The sequence below is a fragment of the Lutjanus erythropterus genome, chromosome 19 (genome assembly GCF_056507025.1).
Source record: "Lutjanus erythropterus isolate fLutEry1 chromosome 19, fLutEry1.hap2, whole genome shotgun sequence".
Taxonomy (NCBI): Eukaryota; Metazoa; Chordata; class Actinopteri; order Lutjaniformes; family Lutjanidae; genus Lutjanus; species Lutjanus erythropterus.
In genome coordinates, this window is record NC_139335.1 from 32276321 (window position 1) to 32300536 (window position 24216).

At 38.7% G+C, this 24216-nt stretch overlaps 1 protein-coding gene across 2 annotated transcripts; it reads right to left on the reverse strand.

The window, feature by feature from the left end:
• Positions 1–1157: 1157 nt before the first annotated feature.
• LOC146310159 (cytosolic phospholipase A2 gamma-like) lies at positions 1158–23939 on the reverse strand. 2 transcript variants are annotated; one of them, XM_084745100.1, is made up of 15 exons: positions 23921–23939; positions 20011–20063; positions 17087–17197; positions 15990–16132; positions 14368–14554; positions 12668–12773; positions 12351–12491; positions 11032–11097; positions 10741–10881; positions 9455–9601; positions 9261–9344; positions 7656–7810; positions 5158–5329; positions 1967–2132; positions 1158–1617 (listed from the first exon to the last, which is right to left on the reverse strand). In XM_084745100.1, the coding sequence occupies exons 2-15, from the start codon at positions 20035–20037 to the stop codon at positions 1578–1580; spliced, it is 1686 nt and encodes a 561-aa protein (XP_084601226.1). In that variant the 5' UTR covers positions 20038–20063; positions 23921–23939; the 3' UTR covers positions 1158–1577. The 2 variants fall into 2 exon arrangements, with proteins under 2 accessions (XP_084601226.1, XP_084601225.1); XM_084745099.1 differs by lacking the exon at positions 23921–23939 and having other exon boundaries at positions 20011–20315.
• Positions 23940–24216: the final 277 nt, after the last annotated feature.

A 24216-nucleotide genomic window follows, 5' to 3' on the forward strand; every position in this document is an offset into this window, starting at 1 on the left:
ACATTAAAATATGAAAATGAAATGAACATCCATCCATGGGATGGGTGCTGGATTATTAAAATACCTGAACAGAGAAAGAAAGATCCACACTCTAAAAAGCTCCCATTTAAGGTAATTATTTTGCTTTATTTGTGTGACGTTTTGAGCTCCAGGCTCTTCCTCAGGCTGCTTCTCATATGTACAGAGTCACCAGCTTAAGTGCCCATAATTCATCACACATCCAGCACATGATACACAGCTCAACAAAAAACTAAATCAGAAAAATACCCAACTTTTTAAGGAAATCATTTCAGAGTATATCAGTTTAAAACTGAGGTTCAGGCACTAGACCACACCACCCTCAGATTACAATCACGTACTTTGCTAATTCAAAACACCTGTATCTCCCACAAATCCAATCACCTGCGTCCTGCTAATCAGACATCCACACCTTCTCATTTCAGTCACCTGTGCAGACCTCTGTGTGCACATCCTACCCTCTCATGTCTGTCTTAGTTTTCATGACCCTGTTTTCTGTCTCAGCAGGTATCACACACTTTGACAACCAGGTCAGTGGTCCTCTAACCAGTCGGTCACAACTTCTACCGCATCCGTCCCAGGATCATCCTCACCTTCCCTACATCCACCCAGGTCTCTGCCACACACTCTGGTTCCACCTCAAGGCACGTATGTTCAGCTAATACTTCCATTATTAATCATTAACTCTTCTTTCTGTCTGTCCTTCTTCCATAGGAGCCACAGGGGACAATGCGCCAAACCTGGCCGAGACATTTCCCCCATTTTCCTGAGTCTTGATCCCCCAGGTTCCTAACCACTCAGCTCGACAAGTGACCTTCTTTCCCACCAACCCCTCTTATCCCTCTCCCCCTCCACCCATCCCATCCTCTCCGATTCCCATTGCCACTCCAAGTAAAATAATTCAATGGGAAACTTATGGTGTGATCTTGAAATATATGGATGGATGGACAACCATTAACATAATGCAGACGCATAAAAACTGAAAGAAGACACATACTGTCACATCTTTTACTGATGCTTTTCTAAAAAAAAATGTGATACATGTTGCAATGTCTTTAGGTGTTTATTTGCAAAATGTAAATGAATTCACAAAAAAAGCTAAATCTTTTTGGAACTCAAACTCAACAAGAGCACAAAATTATAAAAAAAAATATATATATAGAGAAGTGCACAGAGCATTGATAAATGTCAATAACAACGATAAACCTCTCCAGTACCTGTGACCAAATTTAAAAAAAGAAATAAAAATACAACAAAATAGTAAATAATAAAACATTGAGTCAGGAAATTACAATGATGATGATGTTCAAATTTCAAGATCATGCAGAATTCATGCATATTGGCTGCATTTGCATTAATTGTTGTGCTTCCTGGAGGGGCTGATGTAGAGTGTCAATCCAAAGACATAACACAACTGTTTCATCAGATATAAGTATATACAGTTGACATGACATGAATTGGGTGTGTTGTACTGTGTTTTCTCTGCCTCTGCTCCTTACACTCAGATACAGTGAAGTCTACGTCTGACTCAGATTCATGATGAAACCACAGATCTGAGTTCACATCATACCAAAAAGACAAGATTCAGAGCTCTGGCACCTTTGTGGAAGAGAGAGAAGGAGAGAGAGGAGGACATGTTAGATTTCTGATAAGTCAGTTTTTCCACATCTCTCTCTATCTCTCACCAGTACACACACACACTGACACACACTGACACACTGATATTACACTCTTAAATCCTTTTTTATCTCCTTTCACACAGATGCTTTCCTCAGACACACAGTGAGCTCAGAGATAACATGCTGTAGAGACATGCGAGGTTCAGCTTTGACCTACACTGACATGACTTTAAGATCGTCTCTGATTCTTTTATGTCTCCTTGTGCCTCACTTAACATCTCACCCCCCCGCACACACACACACACACACACGCGCGCGCCCGTCCCTACCTGTTCTGTCGGCGGAGAGCAGCCTTGTTAATCTCCCTCACAAGAATTTCCTTGTTGTTCTTCATGTTGGCTTTCGCTATCTCCAACACGGCCTCAATCTTCTCCTGGCTGAAGGGACGCTGGAAGGTGGAGAACTCCTCCATCTTTGCTTTGCACTCCTCTGCATCTACAGAAGACAGTCAACATCTGTTTAGACTCCCAGCAGCTTGTATCACAGCCCATTCCCATTCAGAGGCAGTTATTTTGTCAGCCTCGCTGTCTCATACACATGCACGTGGTAAACTTTACTGCAGACGTATTCAACTAGAGCCTGCAGGCCAGATATAGATTATTTTATGGCCTGCAAGAAGCTGCCTGCAAATCAGACTGGACACCAGGGTTTGCGTCCAAAGGTGTGTGCAATACGTGGGACTGTACCAAATGATTCAAAGCTTTGTTTGTTGCCATGGCAATAGTTCATGTATTTTCTACGCTGGCTGCTTATACTGCAGGTGTTGTGTTGGTTTGTCTTGAGCTCATGTTGAGGTTTGTGGTTTCTGGTATGAACATCAGTCCAGTTTTCCATGACATGGGTTTATTATTATGTAATAAGCTGATTGTTCATTTTTTATTTGTAAAATATAATATATGTTATACAGCGTATTAGACAGATGGGTGGCAGGTTGTGTTTACATGACATCAACAAATTCACTGGTCCTTTGTGATGAATGCAAATAATGATACAAACTTAAAAGTACAGTGTGTAAGTTTAAAGGGATTTATTGGCAGAAAGCCTTCTTAACACATACTTAATGTTGTGAAACGATCGCAGTTTGGCTCAGGTTTGACAAAAATACTTAGTTATGTTGAGGAAAGCATCATGGTTAGGGTTACAATAAGTATGACACGTTATGTGACACACGTAACGTTATGTAACTTACAGTGATGAACAACTCAGTGTTACTCAGCAACTGTTACTTTTTACTTACTGCTCCTTCAAATAGTAGTAATATTAATTTACTTACTACTTGCCATCAAAAGTTACCTTACCCTATATTACTATAATACTTTTGTAACTTGTCAGTGACTGTTGCACTCCAAAGTTGAACTGCTGATCCAGTGAACTGTTAACACCCAGAGAGTTTATGCTGGAAACAAAAGTCTACGTCTTGGTGATGCATGGACACAGACGCTGTGTTAGTGTGTGAGTAAATCTCCTGGGACAGAACTGCAGTCCAGGCAGCAGCACAACTTCTTTGATTATTTAATTCCACGTCCTTTGGAGAGTTTCCATTGTCATGTTAAGTTTATAACTATAGTTTTTAGTTTTGCTGCTTGAACGTCCCACATATTTGTTGCAGCAGATAGAAATGAAGCTGAAGGCAGCCTCTCTAATCACTAGTAATTTGTTAAAGCAAACACTCAGACATCAGTACAACACTCAATGAAGAAATCACCTGGGAACTTGTACTGCTTGACATCATTTAAAGGACCAGTGTGTAATAATTACAGGAATTTATGCACATAAATGAGATATATTATATATAAGTATGTTATTTACTATTATCAATCAACGTAAACTCATAATCTATATGTTCCCGTTACTTTAGAAATAGCCATTTCTAGTTACATACTGTCGGGTCGATTTACTGAGATCATCATCCTGCGCCGTCTACGGCAGCGCAGAGCAGACAAACTGCACTAACAGTGAGTCTTGAGAAGTCCATGGCGACCTTACGTAGACGCCGCAGTGTAAACACGGAAATAGACGGGGAGGATAGACGCGGGTGATTGCTGGCAGACCATTTAGCGTTGTGAACCTTGACTGGCACAGTTTTGACAAATGGAGGATCATACATACACTGTACCAGAACAAAAAGCAGCGGACAGTGAATCCCCGTCATCCAAGAAGCGGAGACGCGAAGAAAGTAAACGCAAGCATGACAGGAAACGGCAAAAACACGAATCAACATCAGCATAGCGTTTACACGATGGAAATCGCTGATGGAGGACAAACCTTTTCACAGTGACACCGAGGTTGCCTGTTTTCTGCTGGAAAGGTAATTCATCCTACACACATAATTGTAGTTTGTTGTGAGATAGCTTTCGCTCGCCATTTTGTCCGCTGATGGCCACTGTACTCTTGGTTAGAGAGGGGCGGTGTCAGGGTAAATCCTCTTAGTTGCAATCTAAGGTTTGAACACTAGATGCCGCTGGATATCACACACTTCTCCTTTAAAAGGTAATACAGCCTTCAGAGAAGGGCAGAGGTACAGGTCTCAAAATTGGAGAAAATAATAAGTTCAGGTGGGTGACAGGTGGATGATCTATGCAACATACAGATTTGGATGAAAGAAACCAGACAATATTCAAATCTAAGAAGCTGAAATCAGAGAATTTTGTCTTTCTTTAAATTAAAAAAGGACTAAGAGCAATTAATCAATTAATTAATCCTGTCACAGTCCAATCAGTTATCTCGTCAGTTATTTCTCAAGACATTCCTGTAATAAAGATTATCAAAGACATCCTCAATTAATCTGCAGATTATTTTCTCCATTGGTCAATTAGTTGTTTCATCCATGAAATGGTCGGAAAATGGTGAAAATGTTGATCAAAGTCAAAAGTCAAAAATATCCAGTTTACTGTCAGAGAGGAGTAAAGAAACCAGAAAATACTCACATTTAAGGAGCTGAAATCAGAGAGTTAGGACTTTTTTTAAATAAAAAAATGGCTCAAAACAATTAATCCATTATCAAAGTTGATGCAGAGTTACAAGAGTAATGCTGGTAACATAAGTGCTAGATAGTGCTGACGTTTATATGGGGCACAAAGCCTCCTGGGTGAAAGTCCTGTGTTTGTTTGACCCATCTGTCCACCCACCTCCTCCATATGCAGACTTTCTCACTCTTTGTACTATGTCACCTGATTCCAGTGGGCTTGCATTAAAGTTTACAAGTGTCTCTCATACAGACACAAAAGGGCATTTGTGTGTGTGCAAAAGATAGAACCATGAATGGAACACGTGGCATGATTAGGTTAATATAAATATATAGTCAAAGATGAATGAATTTGAATGATGAATTTTTGTACCATAACATATATATAAAGTTGTAGCTATCGAAAAATCACAGTTTTATTTGTTGCCCACGGAGCAGTTCTGTTTCTGAGAAGAAAGGTCAGTATAAAAATGTGCATGTGTGGGTGCAGCAGACCTCTGCTGTTGTTTCTGTTGAAGAGCGGCATATAAACGATCGTGGGCTCCTTCCCTTTTCCCTCGAACACATAGCAGTCCTTCGGCCAGTCTCTGTCCTCCAGGATTTTCTCGTCTATCTCTGGGAAAGGCTTCTTCACCTCGGCTGCGTAGTCTCTGGCCAGAGTCAGGGTCTGTGCAGAGAGCAGAGGGTGAGTGTTGGTCCAGACTGGTTCTTTTCACAGCTTTGTGCTCTGGAACGAGTCAGGACCTTAAAGTCCACCACCAGTCATGTTTTAAACACTATAAAATGATGTGCAACAAGTAAAAATACCTTGTTAAAAAGTCATACAGCTCTACACTTTGCCTTCATTTAGTATTCAAGAATTCATGCATATGCAAACAGACCCCACCCTTTCCACACCCCTACTTCTACCTGTACCTGTACCTTGGGTCTAACTGCACCTGGCTTCTCCTCTTTTTTCCTAACTAATCACAGTAAATAGCTACATCCAACTTCTCCTGTGGGTTGGGCATCCCCACAAATGATATGTATAGCTACACCCCTTGGATTAACAGGATTGGTTTCTTAAATTTATGACATCATATACCAGCCTTAGTTAGTTTGTGTTATCGTTTGACTTAAGTGTGTCCATGGAGTTTTAACACATTTGTTCAGGTCTGGACTAACGTCACTTGCTGCAGATGGAGGGAGTGGTAGACCAGCAGCTCCTGTGTCCTGTGAGGGAAAATGACTAGTTTTCTCAGTGGAGTTTTGAGGCTGTGAAGAGAGCAGACCGCAGCTTCAGCTCCCCGCCAGTAAAGCAAAGTAAAGCAGGGGAAAAGTTCTAAATATAGTGTACACTTAAACCGATACTGATCTGGGTGGCAGGTTGAATCACTGTGTGTGTGTTAAAGGAGTGATATAATGTTGTTGAGTTGGCTCAGACTCAGAGAGCAGCTGCACCCACATAACAACTGACATGGATTTTTTATGATTGATTTGTGGAAGTACCGTGTAATTTTTGTTATAAATCTTCAGCACAAACTCCCAATTCAAACTCAATACAGGAAAATGCACAAAAACTTAGATGACAACATTTCAACTTTGCATTAAATCTGATTTTCTAAGACTAACCCTAAATCACATGGTTTGGGTTTACAGAGGCTTTAAATCAGCTAAAATGAATCATAGGTTGGTTGCATTTAGTCCAGTAAAATAAATAGCCTTCCATAAATGACAGCAGGCACTTTCCTGCCATCAAAGTGACCACACCCCCTTTTGGGTGGAAACACTGTAGGAATGGCAGTACCCAGTTGAAAAGTGAATAGATATTAGTGTCAAAGGCTGCGGTGTCACATTTTGCACATCAAATGATAAAATAAAACCCAGTTTCTGGTCTTCTTTCGTCGCAAAAGAGCGGAGAACAGTAACAAAAGAGATGTGTGGCTTCAGGTAATCCACAGATATGATTAATGGTAAACTGTCAGCCAATACGTGTACGTCAGCGGCGTCACTCAACACTTCAAACAAACAGGTTAGGACTCCTCTGAGTGCACTCTGCTCCAGTTTTCTACAGAGCTCAACAGTGACTGCCCACTTTTTCCAACGGCTACAGTTCCAGAAATGAATTTTCCATGTTATGAAGAGTTTTAAGCCTGGAACCAAACCAACCAACTACAGGATGAATCATGATCATAAAAAAAGAGACTGCAAAACTGAGAAAAAAGCAAAGATACAAGACTGTGTCCGTCATCATTTTAAGAGTGAAGGTACTTCTCATCCCATAAACCACTGCCAGTGATACCACTTCTTCTTACAGGAGCAATTGTACATAGAAAATAAGTAGTGTAGTGCAAATAGCAAATTGGAGCCATAGACTGTATATTAAATAGGTTGAAATCCTATTTATATACATACATACATCTTTTACATTTTGTTACACCTTTTACTTCTTGTTACGTCTCTTTTGTCTTAAATGTTTTAGAATTTTCTTACATCTTTTATGTCTTGTTAAATCTATTACATCTTGTTGTCTCATTTGTGTTTTTTTTTTTTTTTTTTTTTTTTTGTCTTACATCTTTTTTGTACTGTTAGGTCTGTCAAGAAGGAAATGCATACAATAATGGATACACTGAGGAATCATCTTTTCTATGTGTCCCGTCCATTTAGATTGAAATCAGTCTTGATGTTGGAAAGACAGGACACAATGATGCAAAATAAAAATAATTAATAATTCTCATCAGATGTATTCAAACTAAGTAGGTAAAAAGCCTGTAAGGAAAAAAAATGAAATATAAGGAGTAGTAAGCATAGATATTTGTGTATTTGTGTTAAAATGTAAGGAGTAAAAGTAAAAAGTTGCCAGAAAAATAAATACTCAATTACAGATACCTGAAAATCTTCTTAAGCAAAGTAACTAAGTATTTGTACTTCATTACTTCCCATCTCTGGTACTGTACTGCAGGTAATCAAAGCTTCAGGCAGACTGAAACACACACTCACACACTTTGAAGTACCTCGAACATGTTTCCTGCGCTGTACTCTGGGGCGATGATGAGGTCGATGTCTCTCTTGTCTCCCAGGAATGATGGGTAGGCGACATTAATGAGCATCCCGGCGTCTATCAGGTGGAATCTCTCTTTCGATCTGAGGCAAGTAGGAATGCTGGCATCTGCCCGGCAACACGACTTTAGAATTTGTCGATTCAACCAAACTTTAAACTTACTTACTTCATTGTTGTGTTGCATGGGCAGAATTTCTGTGTCTGTACTTTATATATACCTCTTAGAGTGGTTGTAGCAGCTGATAATGTAATAACTACCATTAATGTAATAACTGATATTAATATAAGAATTTTTACCTCTCAGTATGAAGGTCACTAATATAATAACTGGTCAGTACTGTCATAAAATTCTTGAACCAATAATGTCATAAGTTATTACATCATTGACTGGTGATTACATTATTCACTGGGTTTAAATCATAGAACAAATGTAACAATAGGTTCTTATATCCCTCTATTGAAGTTTTAATTATTGCTATAAAGTGTCACACATCCATGACACTACATTACTGTTGCTTATTTTAAATAGCTGCTCAAAAAAAAGTTGCTTTTGACATTAACATGTTACTCAGAGTTAGGACTAAAATTCAGGTTAAGATGAGTCAGGATCTGAGAAAGAATAGTAAGGCCCTATCTTATACTGATCTACAGCACAAGTTGAAAGCATATTAATTTAATTTTATTTATTCAAGGTGTGTTCAAATCTACCTTTTCAGTCTTGCGCTAGTATTGCAGGGGTATCCTGCACTGAGCTGCCGCTTGTGCCAGCAGTACACAGCGGGATACACCTATCAGCTGTGCACAAGTGCCTTAATTAATTCATAGGTAAGTTTAGGTTGAACATGCAATAAATCAATCAGCTCTCATCAGCTTTGAGAGGCAAGTGCACCAGGAGCGCAGGCGTTGGCAGTATGACGGCAGATTTACCAGGAGGAAACAAAGAAAAAAAGATTTTCAATGCGAGGAGACAGATCCCCTGGTTCGAGAAGTGGAAGAACGAAAGCGCCTGGCCATGCCTTCGTTTTGCCTTCATCTTGGCTGCACAGATTAGGCGCAAGTTCATTTGCTATACTGCAGATGTGGCAAAAATGACAACTGTGCCAGCATAAGATAGCAATGCCATATGCACCACTAGTGCAGCCGCTTTGCATCAGGTGTAAGATAGGGCCACAAGTGTTATGGAAGTCTGATTTTAAGTTTGAACTATATGAATAATAAATACAACCCAAAATTAATGATATATGTGTATCAACACATTATGTGCTCCAGTTACTACATTTGAAATGATTTTCATGTTTGCATTATGCACAAAAAGTTAATTTTATCATTACTGGTTCAGCAGGCTGTGTGGTGATTTAATAATTGCCCAATTATTACATCATCATCTCCTATTACATTAAGAATAGAAAAATTACCACATCATTTATTACATTAAAGGTATTTATTACATTATTGGCTGCTACATCTACAACATCATTGTAGATTTAAAAACTCAAACAGAGGTATGGGTTTTTTGTCATTTACTTTTTTTTACTATTGCTTTTGTGTGTCTTCTCACCTTGGTATTGGTAGAGGAAGTTTGCAGTAGTTCCCCACTCCCACTTCACGATCAGAGGGAGGACCTGTTTAGTGAGCAGAGAGACTGGAGGGGAGGAAAAAAAGCACAAACATGTTCACGTCTCATTTCAACACAAATCAGTCTATTTGTCTGCAGCCGTGAGCAGCCTGGCTGATGATGGGCCAAACACTGACCGTGTGTTTTGAAAGCTCCCTCTTCCAGCGTCTGGCTCCAGGTCTGTACAGCCGCCAGTAGCTCCACACTCCACTGCTGAGAAAGACTTTTTCTTTCCTCCGAACTCTTTGACTCCTGCCAGGCAGACTCAGTCTGATTTACTTTGTCTGCAAAAGATAAGAACCTCATGTACACTGTGGCATTTTGAATCAGACATTTGCTTTTCATTAAATCATGACAGGCACAAACAGTTGAATGAGGAGGAGAATTGAAACACTGGTGACATTCCTTTCTGAGTATCAGCAGCAACAATCTTGTGAATTAATTTGCAGCTACCAGAATAATTGGATTTAATGAATAAAGCTGGTGAGAGGTCATCTGAGCAGGATCATGTTGTTGAAAAAAAAACTTTCAGACAAGACAAAGTCCTCAGGTCCTCCAAAACACATGTTCCTTCAAGTTCAAAAACTCAAGAAAAACACTCAAAGTTCAATTTGGTTCAGTGAGAATCAGAGGTGGCAAAAGTTCATACATTCTGTTCTCAAGTAGATTTACAAATAATTTACTGCAGTACATATGAAAAAGTATAAAAGTAAAAAGTCGTCCTACCTCGTTGTCATTTACGTTATTTTTGTCTTTTACGACATTTTTGTTGTTCCATTGTTTTTGTCTTTTATGTCTTTCATGCCTTTTTTTGTCTACACTTGCCTTTTTACATCATTTTTGCATCTTTTACATGTTTTACAATGTTTTCATCATTATGTCTTTATTTGGTCTTGTTAGGCCTGTTGTGTTTGCTTTGTTACGTCTTTCATGCCATTTTCATCTTTTTTGTCTTGTAACATATTTTATATACATATTTGTCTTGTTATGCCTTTTGATGTCATTTTCATCATGTTACATTTTTGTCTTGTTACATCTCTCAGTCTTACATCTTTTTTGTCTTGTATCTTTTTAATACAGTATAGGAAATGTACTAAATGATACAAAATAAGTGCATTTAGGCCGAATGAATGATTGAATGAATGAATAGTTTTTTCCTCTCATCAGTAAAACAATATACACATTTTCAATGTTTTATAAAAGGTGTACTGCAGATATAAACCTTAAATTTCCACAATTTCCTCTATATCTGCTGAACGCAGTCTCTGGGAATGACTGCTGGTGTTTCAATAATGGCGCCCTCTACTTGTTATTAGAGATACACCACATATTCATTCCACCAAAAGTGAATGGCACAAGGCCTTTAATACCATATTAGCCTCACCATCAACAAGAAAAATCAAACCACAATCATCATCATCACCTTCTAGTATTTTCTGCAGCTTGTCCAGGTCAGATAAAGCTGTAGGATCCTTAATGGTGCTTCTGGTCAGGCCTACTAGTTTTTCAAGGGCACCATATACACGGACGTACTCTTCAGCAGCACCGTCTATATGCCCTGGCACTGAAACACACACACACACACACCCACACACACACAGCAGGAATGTAACCATGAAGTTGTGACGACTTCTCCACCTCAACAAAAGATCCCTTATCCCTGCAGCTTCTACAAATACATTTGGAGAAGGTGAAAATGTCAAATTGGGATTACCATTCAGCCAGGGAGGGATGAACTCTCTGACAATCTCCTCATGAGCCAAGGCACACCCAAGAACACCTGCACGGTTTCAACACAAACACAGACACACACAGTTTGACAGTGGGGATTTCTATGCATGCACGGTCAACAGAACCCACAGTGTTTTTCTGTGTTGGTCACCTTTAAGAAGAGGAGATGCACCAGCCAGGATTTAACAAGACTTCAATCAGAATCTATTCAACAAAGTTAGTGGACCAGGTGCTCTCATCTGTGTCCCTAATCCTTTAAACCTACTCATTCTGTTAGTGTTCTTGGCCCAACAGAACAGGTTGAAAACACAACACTGACTACAATTACATGCACACTAATTTTCCACTATTATTGGCAATATTATGAATTTGACACAGGTCGTGTAAACAGCATATTCCAGTTGGATATTCTGAATAAGACATTATTCTGAATGGAGCATATTCTGATTAAGGCATGTAGGATACACTGATATTATTCTGCTGTTAGGAGCAGTGTCTAGACATGACAGAGGGAGGTTGTGTTTGCACGGCCAAACAAGTCCAACCTGAAATATACTAATACTATACTATACTAATACTATTTTGATCCAAAATCATTGTCCATAATCGGAGTGTGCACAGATGTAAACGTGAATATCAGAGGAATATTCATTTTCATTAGCCGTATAGATAGCATAGATGCTGTCTTTTTCAGAATAAGGGCAAAAAACAAAATAGTATGTGTCTGTAAATGCAGTGTGACAGTATTCATCAGTACTAAATCCAATTTGTTAAAATTCTGGTGGACTTCTAGTGGAAAAAATATGGACAAAATGTGGTAAACTGCACTCTAAGTGCCCAGACAAATCATGGTAATGTGCCCTCTAAAGCACCCTTCTAGTGGTCAAACCATGATTAAGTGTCCTCCAAAGGGCCCTTCTAGTGGACAAAATGTAGTAAAGTATCCTCCTAGGTGCCCTCCTAAAGGACAAAACATGACAAAGGGCCCTCTACAGTGCCCTTCTAGTGGACAAAATGTAATAATGTGCCCTCAACAGTGCCCTTCTAGTGGACAAAATGTAATAATGTGCCCTCTACAGTGCCCTTCTAGTGGACAAAATGTGATAAAGAGCCCTCTGAAGCAATTTTCTAGTGGACAGACCAGGATATAGTGTCCTCTTAAATGCCCTTCTAGTGGACAAAACATGAAAAAGTGGCCTCAATTACTTCTTCATTTACAGCCTTCATTTCCAGGTGTTCACTTCCAGTTCTTACCACTCCACTGCTGCCATCAAACACCTTGCTGAGCCTGTGAACACACACCTTGTAGTCTGACCATGTCCATCTCTGGCTTCTCCTCCAGCAGCTCTCCGCCCTGGAATTTGCTTCCCAGGAGAGAAGTTTCAATGAAGAGACCCAGCTCAGTGAAACCAGCCTGGTGAGGGCTCACCTCAAACCATTTCCCTGAGAGACACAGTCGAATTTACATTTCACTCACTCACACTGCTGTACACACTGAGTCCTGATGTCACATGTGGATATGTGTGTGTGTGTGTGTGTGTGTGTGTGTGTGTGTGTGTGTGTGTGTGTGTGTGTGTGTGTGTGTGTGTGTGTGTGTGTGTGTGTGTGTATGTGTCCACCTTCCACAGGTCCTTCTGAAAAGCAGTGCTTCTCTATGGCACAGTAGATGGGGTAAGGTATGGAGACGTTTCTGCTGGCCTCATCTGAAAGACGTCGTAAGTCCATCTGATAAAAGGCAAAGGCAGGTTTATTATACAGCATTGTTCAGACACAAGGCAATTCAGAGTCTACTTCATGGGAAAGCTGCCATAACAATAATGTTTTAAGCTCTGATTTAAATGATCTGACAGTTTCAGAAGAGTTTGTTCCACAGGTGGGGAGCAGAGAAACTAAACGTTGCTTCACTTTGCTCGGTTTTGATCATGAGAACACTGAGGAAATCTGTTCCAGATGACCTGAGGGGTCTTGCTGTTTTGTAACGTACAAGTAAATCAGAGATGCATTCAAGCCCAAGACCACCAATTTAACACACGCATAGCTTGGCTCAAGTTTAATCACCGTTAGAAATTCATCTGCTACCCAACTTGTAACCATAGCAACATTAAAGAGGACAGCTGTCAAAGCTCACACCGCGTCCTGACTGGAGGAGATGAGAACGAGCAAGTGAGTTGGTTCAGTTTTCCTAAATGAGGACGTCCTAACCTGCTCCATGTGTCAGCCAACAGGCTGAGTAACGTGTCACCTGCTTGAAAAACCTCTCACCCTGGCTCTATTTCAGCAAAGTTTCACACACCTCCATTTTATCTGGTTAAAATTGATGTGACGTCCTTGACGTTTGTGTTTCTCCTCATCACAGCAGTCAAAGGGAGGACGAGAGACTAATTAACAAGCCTGGAAAGAAGCAGCACCTTTTATATGATCCACAGAAGCTTTTTTTATATGAATATCCTCAAAAATGACAGGATTTGGGAAAAAAAGGAACTTTTGTGAGTTACAAGTATAGTTATGAATAAATAATTCAGACACTGAATTTACTCATCTACAGAGGGGAAAGTTTGTTCACTCGTATCACTTCTAGTTAGGAAGCAGAGTTACTTGTTATCAGCTGCAGCTGAGTTTGGTTGCAAAAAGGGACAGTAAGCTCTTACTTCATAACTTTTTATTTCAAGTGTAAAAGTTTGGAAGAAGAAACAGTAAAGACTCCCGCACACTGTCCTATACCTGATGAAGGTCGTTTGGACCGAAACGTCGGATATTTAATAAATCTCTAGAAAGCGAGACAGTGTGCGGGAGTCTTTACTATTTCTTCTTCAAGTTGATTTTTCCTCCGACGCACCTGTCAGACATTTCAGGTGTGCAGAGACCTTCCCTACAAAGTGTAAAAGTTTTGCCAAAAAATCTGTGAATGCTTTAATTTCTCACTGTTGGCAAATGACCATGGTATAAGCAGGATAATCAACTAGTAGTTGTGCATTAAACAGTGTCAAGTCACTTTGCTGAGGCCTCTGCTTCATGTTCGGTGGTTCTTCATCTCCATATTAATTATTCCTAACATAAACTATTAGTTTATGATTTCAAATCTATCCTCTTAGACACAGTAAGTCAGTGCAATGATATAAGGACAGATGTACTACACTCCACTAAAAAAAAAGCAACAAAAAAACAACAGCAACAACATAAACAAATGATAATAAAAAAATAAGAGGAATAAAAAAGTAGCTACTAACTGATGTATTATTTCACAGGATATAATTTAATTAAACTGATTTTGGCTGAAGGATACATGATACAAAATGTGGTTACTGGTTCTGTCTGGTACCTGTTTCATGATCCCAGCAGAGGTCAGGACCCCCCAGATATCAGTGAGAGAGAAGTGCTCCTCCTTTGACCTCTCTCCTAACCAGGCCAGAGCCTCCTCCAGCTCCACCCCAGGACCGGACAGCCTGGACACTGCTGCGTCCATGTTGGAGCTCCACTGTGGGTCACTGTACACGGAGGACATGGACCTGAAGGAGAGGGACAGGTGCACATAAGTTAAAAAAACTGAGTATTATCATCTTCTGAGTATTATATTATTATATTATAATGCTGACAGTAGGGAATAAAACATCATTAAATTAATGGTGACAGGCTATACAGATGCAGACAACTCAAATTGGAAATTAGCTGGACAATTGGGAGGACAGTAAAAGGCTTTCTGGAGGGCAGGGAAATCTGAAGTGGCTGTGTAAATTTACAGCTATATTATAATTCATAACACACAGTCAAAAAGAATAATGTTACAAACTAATTACCACATCACCAAGCCATGTTTCAGATGGTCTTCTTGTTATCACAGAAAAAATACATCTGTTTTCAACTTGATTAAGATAATGAGATAAACGACTTACAAATCCAGATAACAGGATTAAAAAGATAATTGCAACTATGGCTTTCAAAATGGATCAGTGTTAATGCAAACGTAGTGTTTGATCACTTGTAATGTGTTAACACCATGCAAACTGCTGCCTCACTGATGAGTTTGTGTTAGGACGTTTCTTGTGCAGGACCATCCTCCCTCCTCATTACTGCAAGAGTCTCTGCTCAAGTCTCTTCACACTAAAACAGACAGAGGTGGAAAGTAACTGACTACAAATACTTTACTTGAGTATTTATTTTTTATACAAGTTTTTTCTTGTACTCCCTACATTTTAACACAAATATAGTTGATCTACTTCCTTACTTAAATTTTCAAAACAGGCTTACTTTAGTTTTAATTAATCTGAGAGGAATTATAAATTATTTTTATTGCATTATTGCACACCGCCTTCCTAACATCAAGCCCGAACACAGTAAAGATGATTCATTGTGCATTTCACACACGACAGGCACATTGAGACAAAAGCTATGTAAAAGATGTAACAAGAAGAAAACAGTAGAACAAAATGAATAACGCCAGATGAAAATGACATGAAAGACATAATAAGATGAAAAAGATGTAACAAGACTAAAAGTAACAAGAAGAAAACAACTTAAAAGACACAATGAGACAAAAGCAATGCAACAAAACACAATCAAAAGACACAACAAGATAAAAACAACATAAAAGACCTAACAAGATGAAAATGAAATAACAAGATGAAAACAATACGTAAGAAGATTAAAAAATGTATTAAGGTGAAACAAAAAAGGTCAAAAAAGTTCATATTCAGTTAACTTTGCGTGTACTTTTACTTTTACATGAGTAAAGCTGAATCAGCACATCTGGACTTTTGCCACCTCTGAAAACTGAAAAACTGTAAAGTAAAAACTTCAAAATGTAATAATAATAATATTCTTCATTTAAATCCAGTCATTAGTCTTTTTTTTTTTTTCAAATGCACCTGCAGCTTGTCACAAGCTTGTCGTTTTGTCATTGGCGCACAAACTCATGTTCATGTGTGTGCATGTGATTACTGTTACCATGTTGACCCAGAAACTCCTCCGATGTAGAGCAGAGTGTCCAACAGAGCATCTTGTTCCATCTGATAGAGGGAGCCCACCAGACCCACGGCTGCCCTCTGACCCCCACCTGATGCCAACAGAGCGATGTGGGGGACTGACTCCTGGTTGGAAAGATGACGGATGTTACTATCATTATTAACATTGGTACTGTGTTATCATTGTTATCAATAAGTCACAACATGAAGGTGTATTAGCTTTTCTGTTTTTCTCTGCTGTTCAGTCAGTTTCAACATTATTATATAGCCCCAAATGATTCTCCCTCCTCTGTAGTAACCATCTTCTAATCACTGAATGCAACAGAGGCAGGACCACTGGTGGACTTAAGGGGGGTAATTGCTCCTGCCTTGGTGCCCGTGTCTGAAAAAAACACCTGAAAAGTGACCACTTGGGTCTACCTATGCTAGATAAAACATAATAAATTACCCTCTAAACTTCCCTTCCAGTGACAAAGCGTTTTGTAGTCCCCTCTAGGGTGCCCTTCCACTGAACAAAATGCTTCTAAAGTGCCCTTCTAGTGGACAACAATGATTAAATACCCTGTGAGGTGTCCTTCCAGTGGACAAAATGTGGTAAAGTGCTGTCTAAAGTGCCCTTCCAGTGGACAAAACATGATAATGTGCCCTCTAGGATGTTCTTCCAGTGGAAAAAATGTGATAATGTGCCATATAGGCTGCCCCTCAGACAGCCTGTCCAATACTGTGCAAGACCAACATGGAGACTCACAGCACAGACAGACAAGGACGAGGCAGACATCTCTGAGAAAAATATTCAGCAGTACAGAGAATTTTCACTGTCAGAATGCCAAATGACAGAACTTGAAGATAAGTGGAGTCTCCTCTGTTCCTGTCTTAAAAGTCCTCACAGAAACTATGAAATAGCGCTCATTATAATGCTCAGATGTCACTGAGGAAACAGACAATGTTGTTATGTGAAGAGAGGCCATCACGTCATATGGACATACAGGAGGACATCTGTGAAAACAGGACCCATTCCTCAAGAAAAATAAAAGAGAAAGAGACAAAAACAGAATGAAGTTTGAGAGGTTCTTGTCTTACTGCAGTACAGTTGATTCCCAGGTTGGTGAGTGACTCCAGCACCACTTGTTTCCTCTTGAGAACATAGTCCTGTTCACCAGCACACAGAGTCTGGGACTGATGGACGGCTTTCTGCAAAGAATCAACAACAGCCAACAGAGTCAAGACTCAACAGGAAATAAGAGTCTGGTCAAGCTGTGGTGTGCAGAGGTGTAAAAAAAAACAAAAAACTCTAGTAGAACTTCATTACTCAATGAAAAGTGAAAAAGTACAGGCTCTGAAATGCTCTCTTTTACTTTTACGTTGCTTTTCATCTTATGTCTTTTTATGTTTTGTTGGTTTTTTTTTTGGTCTTGTTTTGTCTTTTGTGTTGTTTTTAATCTTGTTATGTGTTTCTCATCCTGTTACATCTTTTTCATCTTTTATGTTATTTTCATGTTGTTACATCTTTTACTGTTTTGTCATGTTATGTCTTTTTTTTGTCTTGTTACATTTCATGTGTCTTGTTAGGTCTTTTAAGTCTCGTTACAGATTTTTTTTTTTTTTTGTCTCATTTGTGTTTTTTGCATCATGTTTACGTCTTTTTTTGTCTTGTTATGTTTCATGCATCTTCTTACGTCTTTTAAGTCTTGTTACATCTTGTTACGTCTTTTTTACCATGTTTGTCTTTTGCATTTTGTTAAGTCTTTATTGTGTTGTTACATTTTAGGCGAGATAGATTTTTTGTGTCTTGTTACATCTTTTACGTTTTCTTACATCTGTTATAGCTTGTAACATCTTTTATTTCTTGTCACATTTCATGCGTCTTGTTATGTCATTACAACTTTTTTGTTAGGTTTACATCTTTTTTGTCTTGTAATCTCTTTCATAATTATTTTGTCATCTTACTTTTTTTGCTTCATGTGTTGAGTGTGTTATGCACTGATTCATTTTGATGTAGTGAAAGCAGCATGCAGTGATGCAAAATAAACATTATCATTAATTCCCCTCAAAGTAACAAGCCTGATTTTAAAATGTAAAGAGTAAAAAGTACAGATATTTGTGTTCAAATGTAAGCAGTAATGTAAGGAGTAAAATTAAAAAGTTGTCAGAAACAGCAACATTAAATTGAACCCAAAAAGTTTTGTCAGAGGATCAGAAGCAAAATTCCTTCTTTCTTTTTGGCAGACCAAGCACTAAACGTGTGAACAAAGTATGGAATTTAGGTCACATGATCAGGGATTATCTGTGTTGCAAGCTGTATGCACAGGCCAACATGCTGGCATGTGCATTTCATATGTGTACAGATGATGATGCTACAGGCCTTCAGAGCCTACTGTACTCCACAGCACACAGCCCACCTGTGTAAAGTTATAGTAAAGTGAAGGGGTGAGGGATTTACATCTAAATGTTTGTGTCAGTTAACTGATTAAAAAATGTGTTCATCATGGCCTTAAAGAGACAGTTCACCCCAAAATCATCATTATCAAAAAATTTTCCTGTAGCCTGTAGTGCTGTTTATCTATTTAGATTTTTTTGCCTGCCTTCTCTCCAGTATAATGGGACTAAATGGTACTCAGTTTGTGCTGCTCAAAGCACCAAAAATTGAATTTGAATTTGGAACATTCCAACCGGTGTCTCTTTCCGCTTGGGCTGTACAATTAAAACTTTTATCAAAATCACAGAGTGGATTTTTGCAATTTTCAAATTGCAGAAGGTGCAATGTTTGCACAGCAACATTTACAACCTTTGCAAAGCTAAGCAAAACGTGCGTCAAAAAAAAAAAATTCCCTTTAAAAAAAAATGTTGTGGGGCAGAGATGTCCTAACCTTCACATCAGATTCTGCAGACTTTGTTTCGTACAGATTTGTGAAAAAAAAAAAAAAAGAAAGAAATCACACCAGTCATTTAGCATTACCTCTAATATTGCAAATCAAATCGCAGTTGCAATATCAGTCATAATAATCACAATTAGATTTTTTTTTTCAGAATTGTTCAGCTTTACTTTCCACAAATTGTGACCCAGCTACTCAAGATAATCCACAGGCCTTGTTGTGAGCAGTAGGAGCTACTTTGTTTTTAGTGGAAATATGATATTTTCTTGTAGTTTTTACTTTCCGGAGGAAATAAGCTTTCAACAACTTTAGTGTGTTGTAACTGAAATTGATAGTAATCCTTATATGTCATGTGTTTCTTTCTAGTGGAAAGAAAGTAGTTCCGGTATATTGTGTCGCAGAAAGAAAGTAATTCCTAGATGAAACTGCTCACAACAAGGTGTGTGGATTATTTCAAGTCATCAGGTCATGATTTTTAGAAAGAGACACTAGTTTTGTATTTTTTTCACATGCATTTTTTTTGTGCTTTGAGCACCACAAGCTGTGCCATTTAGTCCCATTATGTTGCAGAGAAGGCAGACAACTATGGCCGATATCTCCAAAACTCTGCTGCACACACCAAAACTATCTAGTCTGATGAACAGCACTACAGGCTGTGGGATAATGTGTGTTTTTGATTTTAGGGCAACCTGTCCCTTTAAAGAATTAGAGTTAGCTTTATTGGCCAAGAATGTGTACATTTGATTTCAGTTTTATGTTGCTCGCAGTGTTACACCTGGTTCTAAGAACAATTTATAGAAATAGATTGTAAAAGACATACAGCTAAAAACAATTGTGATAATGCTTTAATGTCTAATAATGCACACAATGTTGAATTATAGCCATTTTTCACATGGTGAATTTACATGTAAATGCACTTTTTTACATTTCCCACAATAGCAACAATAAACACAATCACTGTTCCAATAATTTGGCTTGATAGTCAATATAAGTTTATAGACAACTGATAAAAGTTCACAATGAATCACAGCATCAGGGCAGAAGGACCTGACATCTGTGTGGTAAATGTCATGAAATAAAGAGTGGATTAGACACATCATGTTACTAAATCCTTTGCTTTGCATCTCTTACCTTAGAAGCAGCTGCAGTTCCCTCCATGTTCTCTACTGATTCTGCCAGAACCCCTGAAATTACAAGCCAAATGAAAATCAATGAGGCTGAAAAACCTGTAATTCCAGTCTGCATGTCAGGGCGTAGAAATGTCACGGGTAATGTTAACAGTAAATCCACACAGCTGTGACAGTTCTGCCCTCTTCTGACTGTTTTCAGAGGTAGATCTTCCGATCAGATGTTGCTTGGATATGATGTGGCTTCCTCCTTTGAGGGGGCTGCTCATGCCTCAGATAATCAGTCCTGCTGACTGACATGCAAGTGGAGAGAAACAGGCGTGCACACACACGATCAGGCCGGGGGATGTAGCACACTATAAAAATGATAACCTGCAATTGATGATTTCATTGATCTTAGTCAGATAATAAAGCTTGTTTTTCCACTTCCAGTTAACAAAAACGTGTCTGGACAACAAAAGTGCACACTTGCAAACCTTGAGACCTCAAAAATACCAACAAATTTGAGTTTCAGAGACTTTGTTCCTGCATTCTGGTGACTTTTAAAGAATAAAGATCAATAATAATAAAATAAGTAAACTGCAACAGGGCTGGAAATACATAACATTGAAGCAAGAATTTCATTGTTAGCCTCACAAGAAGTAAGTAAGTAAACAACTTGAATATTTTCATTTACACTAGAAGTGCCACAATTCCATAACTAGAAAGGCTGTCATTTTAACCTTTGACCTCCAGACTCTCATGATAAATACCAGACTAAGAGATTGATGCAGTTATTCTGTTAGTTGATCTTCTTTAAATGTAATAACAATAATTAATGTATTTATGTATTTCTCAATATGCATATGCAATGATAACCATCAGTGATCTGATTCAAATTTTAGATTAATCTAGAATTATTCAGAGTGAGAAACTGTTAAACATATTTATAAGATTATAAACATCTTATTTTAACATTCATAATAAAACCCCAAAAAAGTTGGAAACATTGCTATTTGTACTTTGTTTCAAAATCTGAGAGCTTTAAAACAAAAATTCAGTAAGTTATACATGCTGAGACAAAAAGTGTTAAGGTCCCAACACATGATCAGCAGTAAAAACACTTTGCGCTCATTGTCCCAATGCTTTCCTATGGAAAAAATGAGTTGAACTTTAAAAGTTCAAATCATTTGAACTTTATATCAAGTTTTGTTGACAGAGGCAACGGTCAATGCTAAGCAACCAAGATGCATCTCCAACTGTGCAAAAAGTAACAATATAACAGCAGCAATTTCAGCGTGGTCAACATGACCGCCTGTAGCTGAAATAGGTAAAAATTATCACGTTATTTCTTTCTTTTCTTTTTAGATATACAAGCAATACAGACACTCTTAGGAAAAGACACATGCCAGCAGCATTGTATTTGTTAACTCACCAAACTTATTGCACATACAAATTTAACCACCTTGCTCAGAAGATCAAAGTTGGAAGAACTCTTAGTAAAGTCAAAGACAGCAGACAAAAGTTGAGAAAAGTCAAAAATCTGTTTCATTACATTTCCTTGATATTTTGCATCACTTTTTTAACAGTGTAGAAACAAACCACACAAGCGGCCAGATAGACTCAAATTCTCTCTCTCTCTCTCTCTCTCTCTCTCTCTCTCTCTCTCACACACACACACACACACACACACACACACACACACACACACACACACACACACACGTTGATTTCTACCACATGTTGGCAGTTGAGAGAGAGATTTCTCAATACATCCCAGATGTCAAACTTGAATCAAGCAGGCTGAAAAACAAACAAAGCAGATGAAGTGCCACTCCTCTTAACACACAGTTCACTTTCTCTCCCACAATGCTGTTATCTCTTGAGGCTGTTGTGCAGCTCTGCTAGCCTTGCATTAGTCCACTTTTAGTGTCGATGCCAGATCAATCACATGATCATTTGAAGTTTAAGCACAGTTTGATTGTATCAGTGACACGAAAGAGATATATAATCACCATATGTGAGTGGGTAAGGCGTGGCACTTGGAGTGCAGGTTCAGATCCTGCTCACAATGTCTCTATGGCTTTATCTAACAAGCTGAGGGACTAACTTGTATGATGGTTTAGTAGAGGAAGTACTCAGACAATCACTCCTATGTGTGTGATGACTGGACCTACAGTTTGTCCACAGATAATCTCAATAAGACTGTAGCAATCAGCCTATTTTCTTGACTGTATGCTGAAGGACCACTGTGATTCAGAATTCTTTGAAAACCTTTTTTATGACTTTCATGCCTTTATGATTTTATGGCCACAGGCATTATGTTTTCAGCTCAGATCATGATATCTCAGGAACGCCTGAGGGCATTTCTTTAAACTTGACACAAATGTTCACTGACCTCGGCTACAACTCAAGATTGATGACAAAATTACACACAAATGTCTAATAGGATAAAATGATGAGATGATGAATATATCCAAAAGGTCAAAGGTCAACTTCACCATGGCATCATAATGTTCAGCTCTCTATCAGTCCTCTGTGTCAAGAATAGAGGGGTAAAAATGGATGTGAAATTAAAAACGGAGTGACAAATTATCAAGTTACTTGATTAATATAAAGGAGATTTAATTAAAACAACCACGATGTGATAAAAGCCATGTTTCAGCATTTACTACACAAAATTGACATACTGTATATCATTTAAGAACTTCCATTTTGCCAAAAAAATAAATAAATTCCCTCCCAGTCTTCACTACAGACATTATAGGAGTGTGGACAGACATGGATGTAAACTGTAACTTGACTGGTTGGTGGAGACAAATAACTGCAAGGCAGTAATTCTATTTTTTGACTGCTCTGTTTTATACGACCACTGACAGCTAACCTCTTGCTTTTCTTAACCAGCCACTTGGGGCTGCAAGTGATCAACAACTGCTTCAGTTTCAAATCTTGTTTCAGCTCAAGACAGCACATCTGGAGGTCATGTTAATGTTGGCGCAAATCTATGCTGGTTGCATCTGGCAATTCTGGTGACATTGCAGTAGGTGCTTCACCATCTACACTGATAGTTTCCTATAAAATTATCACTGCATTTTTGGCCACAACTTTACTGTTTTGATTGACTCTCACGGCTCTCATGGTCATCCTCATCTTCAGACGTCTGTTTTCCAAATCAGAATCAGAAACAGCTTTGTTGCCAAGTAGGTTTTCACTTACCAGGAATTTGCTGTGACATGTTGGTGCATAATAGCAAATATAGCACTAAAATATAAATAGAGACTAAAGCAAGTACTGTTGGATAAAACAGCATAAACAGAAAAATAGAGAATAGGCAATAACACATACAAAAAACAAAAACGTACAAGCAATATTTACAAGTGTGACTATTATTTAAATAGATGCAAAGGCTGTGCAGTTTTATGTAGGAGTGCAAAAGTACAAAAGGTTTGACATGTTTTCAGAGAAAAAGCTCTAAAAAAGCAACTGAGCACAACCTGCTCAGCACCAAGCAGCACACAGACACAGCTCTGAGACAAGCTGGTGAACTTAAGCCTGGTTTCCACTGCATGGTACAGCTCAGCTCAGCTCGGGTCAGATCAATTCAGCTCTCTTGGAACTGTCGTTTTCTGGATTTCCACTGGCAAAAGATTATGTGCTTTTTGGTTTCATCTCCTACACAAGTCCCACAGAAGCTGATCCGAAACAAAAGGTAGAGTAAAAACACTGCAGACCACTGATTGGTCAGAGAAAACTGTCATTAGAATCACAACATACCTGACACAGAACAGTTAGACTTGTCTCGTCCTTTGTGCTCTGATGAAGGATCCATGAAGGAAACAAAGCTGGAGAATTTAAGAGCTAAAGAGGCAGATATTTCCCTCAGGAGTTGGTGGAGACCAAAGACAGAGCTAAAAGAGAGTGAGTATTGGACTTACATTCATCAGGTGGCCAGACACACACAACTCATAATTATAGCTGCTGCACAACAGGTGTATTAAAGAGGAAGAGGAAAAAGAAGGAGGAAGAGAGGGACATTGAAAAAAGGAAGTGGTGGTCATGTTACACCACTCAGACTACAACGACATGGTGTAAAAATAAGTTCACTTTTATTATTCAATGGCACGATTGGTAACACATTATAAGCTGTCGATGCACCCAGGCACACACACTTCTTAGAATACAAGGCTCGGTCTAACAACTGAAAACTTCTTCTACTACTACTTGACTGGCA